The sequence below is a fragment of the Papaver somniferum genome, chromosome 2 (genome assembly GCF_003573695.1).
Source record: "Papaver somniferum cultivar HN1 chromosome 2, ASM357369v1, whole genome shotgun sequence".
Lineage (NCBI taxonomy): Eukaryota > Viridiplantae > Streptophyta > Magnoliopsida > Ranunculales > Papaveraceae > Papaver > Papaver somniferum.
Window position 1 is genome coordinate 24,501,103 of NC_039359.1, and position 6,233 is coordinate 24,507,335.

The 6,233-nt window shown below is 34.4% G+C and overlaps 1 protein-coding gene across 1 annotated transcript; it reads left to right on the forward strand.

The window, feature by feature from the left end:
* The first annotated feature begins 2,981 nt into the window (after positions 1 to 2,981).
* On the forward strand, positions 2,982 to 5,942 carry LOC113353051 (delta and Notch-like epidermal growth factor-related receptor). The gene is made up of 7 exons (XM_026596772.1): positions 2,982 to 3,196; positions 3,298 to 3,453; positions 4,303 to 4,386; positions 4,507 to 4,632; positions 4,746 to 4,756; positions 5,394 to 5,478; positions 5,632 to 5,942. The coding sequence occupies exons 1-7, from the start codon at positions 3,076 to 3,078 to the stop codon at positions 5,706 to 5,708; spliced, it is 660 nt and encodes a 219-aa protein (XP_026452557.1). The 5' UTR covers positions 2,982 to 3,075; the 3' UTR covers positions 5,709 to 5,942.
* Positions 5,943 to 6,233: the final 291 nt, after the last annotated feature.

The following is a 6,233-nucleotide window of genomic DNA, read 5'->3' on the forward strand; positions in this document are numbered from 1 at the left end:
AAAAGAACTGTATATAGCACTATGGAGACAATTGTTCCTTCTCTGGGTAAACTCTCCCCAAGGCATAGTAGCAAAATATATAACCCAAGACTCCTAAAGGCCTGGACTTGACATGTGCTTAATATACACTAGTTAGTTTGTGGAGGGAATGCGTCATTGGGAAAAAAAAAATGTTATCAAGCAGCAAAGATTCGAGTTTTAAATACCTGGCGAGTAAGTTGGTCTGCCAAAAAAAAGTCAAATCGTAACTTGAAAACGCAAAAACTTTAAAACTATAAAATAATCGCAGCTATCGATTAAGTCTGCAGCTTTTGTTTTTAATGGATTAGTATATTGGAGAAAGGAGCACAAATGAAGCACTATTAAAGAAAAACGACCAGAACTATATATAATGTTGAAGGGGAAAGATGCTATCGAAAGTACGAGCTGCAAACAAAACACAAAAAAGATGATTAGTTATGTCATGTATTTCAAATTAGTGCCAATCATGAACACTCTCCTCTTGCTGTAAGAGGAGAGTTTTATATTTCAAAATCTTACAGTAAATAATCCCGAATGTGAACAAAATTAGAATAGTATAATAATCATTTTAGGGAGGACCTTTTTTCTATATTCACGCATGAAAGATCTCTTGATTTCCAATGAGCCATGTTAACAAAATTAAAATAGTATAATGAGGATACCATTTCATGATTGGCACTAACTTGGTAACGGTATGATAGCTTTGAGTCCGTGGATCCATCTCCGTGTCCAGGCTCGCAAGGACACCAACTAGTGAAACTAGTGTCAGGCCAGCACTGAGAAGAAAGACTTCCCGATATCCCTATTAAGTCCTTCCTTGAAAACCGAATATAAATGTGGTTTAGTGGGTTCATGCCAATAAGATTTGATGCTTAAGAATCATAAATATATAATTTAAATTTACAAATACATATAAAAGGAGCATATTATGAACTACTAATTTAGCTTTTTTCCCATAATGAAGGAAATGAAAAGTGTATATGGGTGCAACGAATTTCTAATATTGTAGTGTATCTTCTTGTGCATTGTTTATATTGCAGTGTACCATCTTGTACACTGGTCTACTAAGTAAAATCTTTTAAGTCCATACGTTGTAAATTCAGAATCCATACAGTAAATTAAGGAAATTCAAATCGATGAAACAAACATTAATGTTTACCGAAATTGAGCAATGAAAATTGAAGATTCATCTAAATTTCACCAGATTTTCACTAAATTAGGTTTATCAAGTTTTCTCCTATTGATTTTCGCATGCAAAGTCGTTTTCATCCATTAATAATTACAATAAACGAACCAGAGAAGTCTCAATCCAAATTTTCTTAGATACAACTATTCATATCTCTTCGTTAATTAGCTTAAAGTGAACAAATAGTCGCAGAATTTCACAAAAGAAATCTAAAGAAGTCAAAATAATAAGAAAACTTACCGGATCTGTCTATCGAGTAGTTGATGATATTTGAAAAACTCGAATTAAGTGATGAAGATCAGTGAATTAGTAGCAGTAGCAGAAGAAAATCAGATGAAGAACTCGGAATCTTTCTCTCTAAAACGAGAAATCATAAAGAACATAAACCCAAATCGTTTACATCACTCGTCAAAGATCTCATATTTAAAATTTCTAAACTTTCTGTATGCGTAAAAATGAACAGGGTATTTAGGGTAATAAGAAAAAGGCTGATTTTCTAGATCGGGAAAAATTTGGATTAACTCATCCAGTTTTGGAGTAAAGTGTCTGTGCATGGGAAATTTGGATTAACGAGTACTGGGTTTGGAAGCTGTGGACTAGAGCGTCCAAAGCCCAGAAAATACGGGAGTAAACGTTAATTTTTACTAAAGATAATCTATAGGTATGTGATTAATATCTCATTAATTAATCAATGTTATTCTAGATGGTTATGACTTTGAGAAATTTTGTTTCAATAAATAATAAAATCTGTCTCTATAACTGACTAACCCACCAATGTTAGAAAATTAGAAAGCAAAAATATGAGCAAGTAAGAATTAGAGAAGAACCTTCTAACATGTAACAGACTAGCGGAAACTTCTAATGAGGCTGCAAAATAGTTTAGTTTTTCCACCTTTTGCAAACCCGTTTCTTCGACCTCATAACAATTGTAGAAATTCTTTGTGTAGCAGGCAGACCCACCAAGAAAAAACTCAAAGAATTAAGATCCTGTTACATGTATGTTGTAACTTGTAACCATATTTTGGCGATATTACTTTTATATGCCTATAGTCTAGAAGAATTTTAATGGGATTCTACCAAATTTCCATATTGTTTTTTCTAGAGTAATTCGATGACCAGGCAGTTAGGTCTCAAATTGTGCATTAGTTATTGTTAAATGTGTTCATTCACTGTCTTTCGCAAAGGTTTCCGTGGTGACCATAGACAAAAATGGAAGACTACTTTGTATATTTAATGTATAAGGTAGTGGACGGCTAGTTGCTCCGTTGCCGAAATTATTGAAGTTTCAACCAGAAGTTCCGCCTCACGACACCGAGTTCAAATTTGGTCGCACTCCTTTAAAGAGTGCATATTTAATATATTTTTCTGATTGATTGATTATTTAACCGATGATCCCATTATTCTCCATATTTAGAATATCCATTCTCGTTACGTAACTTCCTAAATTAAATTAATGGTGGAGATTGAAATGTTACGTACACACTCGTTAAGTAGTGTGCACAAATTCGGACTCGAAAACCGAAACTCTCCGATGTCAAGAAACATCTGTCATCAGGTTTCATCCGTATAACCTTAAAATTCAAACCATAAACTCCACATAAGATATGTTTAAGTTCTTACTCTATGACTAATGTGTATTGATATGGCACACGTATTTGACGTAAAACAAATGTTAACCAGAAAAGTAATTTCAGTTTTCAAGGACTTAGTCTTTGGTCCTTAATGTGTTTCTTTTTTCTTCAAACTCTTACGTATAAATAAACCTCCCTCCAACTGAATTAGCACAAGCCATATTCCTTTCCGTTCTTTTATCAGACCTCTACTCTCTTCTTCTTCTGTTGCATCTTCTTCTAATTAATTACTCTAACATGGCTGGTTTAGCTAATTTTATGGCGATTCTCGGAGTTGTTTTGCTACTTCAAGTTAATTTTCAATCTGCAACGGCTTTAGATCGTGACGATCTTGCTCCTGCTCTAGCACCCTTGTTGGGTAATACGAAGTTATCAAATCAAAATATAATTAATCGCTCTTAATTTAGTTATTCGTTTATATTGATTATTATTAAAATTTATGATTATGTATCCAAACAGATGAACTGTGCAAGGAAGTAGTGTGTGGAAAGGGAACATGTAAATCATCTCTAGATTACAAGTTCAATTATGAATGCGAGTGCGAAGATGGATGGAAGCGTTCTCGTGCTGATAATGAAGAAGACCTTAAGTTCCTCCCTTGTGTCATCCCCAATTGTAAGTATACTCAAGTCCTGGACGTTTTCCTTCCTTTGTGATATATTCTGCATGGTTACTTAATTTGTACTTGGATTAAGCCGAATTTAGCGTGTCAAAACACAAAAGCTAAAATCAAACCTTTGGGTTGTTATTTGTGTACCCCGCTCGTTGGGATTTTAACAGCCACCAATTGGGGTGAATACCATATCCTTGGCCTTTACGTGGGTTTCTTCCCCTGTACATGCTTTTCATGCGAGTCTATGAAGGGATTATTTATTTTGAAATATATGAACGGATTATTATCAGTAGACTCGTCTCACTAAATCTTACCGAATGATTCGTGTCTTCTTAGTCATTTTCGTAGTCGCTTTTATTAAAATAAAATAAGCACATAAAATTTAGCTGAAAATGAAAGAGACACTGTGAGTCAAGTTTTGATTTTATTCAAATTTTTAATTTTGTTTGTGCATTAATTTAAAATTCGGAAAATGGGTGATTTGTCCAAATATTTTTAAAACATGGTTTTAATGGACGAGTAAAAATTATTACGCGTGAAATAAAAAAAATTTACAAGGATGAAACTGGATTCATTCTGGCTTAAATTTAAAAAATACCAAGGATGAAACTGGATGCATCCTGGCTATTTCAACATTTTTGTCCATTTAAACAGTATCAAAACCTAGATGTCTTTTTCACCCAGAAATTATTGATTCTGATCTTTTTAACCAATTTTGTGTTTAAAATTTGCAATTTTTCTAAGTTACATCAAGTTGAGTGTATTCTTTAATTTTGAAAGTCAGGATAAGTCAAATTTCTATTATGATTTTCTGTTGGTTGATTTTGTTTCATGTCAATCTTATATCTCAGGTACCCTTGACTACTCTTGCCCTACTTCCCCTCCTCCAGTTGCTCCCATCAATGAAGCTCCAAGGAACGAATCTGTCTTTGACCGTACGTCATTCCACCGTGCCAATCACAGTCCTCTACTCATATAATTTCATTTCAAGAATCAATCAACAAGATTTTATCTAATTAACTAAAGAAATAATCTTGATTTTTGTTTCCACACAGCTTGTTATTACGCGTACTGTGGCGAAGGAACTTGTGTTAAATCAATGAAGTATGGCCATAGATGTGAATGCAACCCAGGTTTCAACAATCTTCTTAACATCACTGCTTTCCCCTGTTACAATGAATGTAAGAACCTATTACTTATCCTCCAAATGAATTCAATTTCTTCATTCATTGCTTAATTATGCATCAAATAAAAAATGCTAATGAATCCATGGTGTTTCTGGTTGATGATGAAGGCGTAATTGGAAACGATTGTTGGAAAAAAATGGGTTTCACAAAGGATGAATGACACAGAGAAGAAAGTGTTGCACTCCAAAACTTTCAAGGCTTGTATAAATTTCTTTTAGACAAATATTTCTACCCTCCCAATAACAATTGGCGATTACAACAGGTATGTGAAATATTGCCTTCAGGATACAATGAAAGCCCTGCAACGAAAACTGAATTCAAGGTTTGTACCCCTTGATTCAATCAAGAACACACAAAGAGATTTCTGATTTCTGATGTTGCTTTTTGAAATAGAGAAAACAGATTGATTTTTCTTATATTGTTAAACGAAACTGGGAGAAGCTATTTATAAAGGGTTTTGCACCTGTTGGGAATAGGTTTTTATTCGCCAACAGGTTTCTATTCACGAAACGTCAGGTTCCTTCATCAACAGACATCAATGGTGTCTTTTGGATTCGAAATTTTCGAACAGGCTTTTATCGGCCAAATAAAACCTTCAGTTCAAAAAATTCTTCCGGGGGCGTTGCCCCCTTGAAACCCCCACCAGGGGCGGTCTCCCCTGGACCCCCACGACCTGACCTGTCAGGTCGACCACAGCCTGGGGGGCGATCCCCCCAGGACCCCCCTTTGGTTAGCGGCGTTGAAAATATTCCAACAACGATTGTGCAAGCCTTGGAATTACCTCATCCAAGGACACAACTTCATCAACTGGCTCTAAAAGTGGTGACAATTCAAACGATGGTAAGCCCACCTAAGTTGTAATACTGCCTTCTGTCACTAATTTCAAAATAGCTCATACAAAAATTTCAAGATTTCAAACTATAATTTTGTAATAAATAGAATGTGAAATCTACTTATCTGAATAACTTTCTGGGTTGTTTTCCTTTCTTACAGCAAGCTCAGGTCTGTCAGGGAGCTTAGTCTGGTTGACAGCATTGATAATCTCCGTTGCTATGATTCCACGAGCATAGAGTGACGCTTATTGGCACACTTGAGATACTGAGATTGCAGATGTTATAGGCTTAGTTCACGATATTTCAGATTTATATTTGCTATTTCTATCCATAGTTAGTCTCTGAATAAACCGACTTTTTCAGTCGACGATAGTTGCATTTGTTTGGTCCGTATGTAAATTAGAGATTGTTTAAGTAACTTATTATATTGTTATTAACAGTTTTATTTTATAATGGGAGGCTTTTTTGTTTTTTTTGTTTTTTTTGAAGCATACTTTTGTTATATGTTTGGCTGTCTTATAGGAGCTGGCTAAATTGGGACCTATGCCACGTAATTGGCGCCTATAACAAAATAGGATCATTAAGAAGTAATTCATATAAATCTCTTAACCAACTATTTTCTTAATGGTTAATTTATCCATGATTAATTAGTGTTAATTCGGGCGATTAGTGGTAAAGTATAGTGTTAGATGTGAAATTAACTTGTGTTAACTAATCATCTGAACATGAAAAAATTTGAATATTTGAAATTTTTTGAAGCAC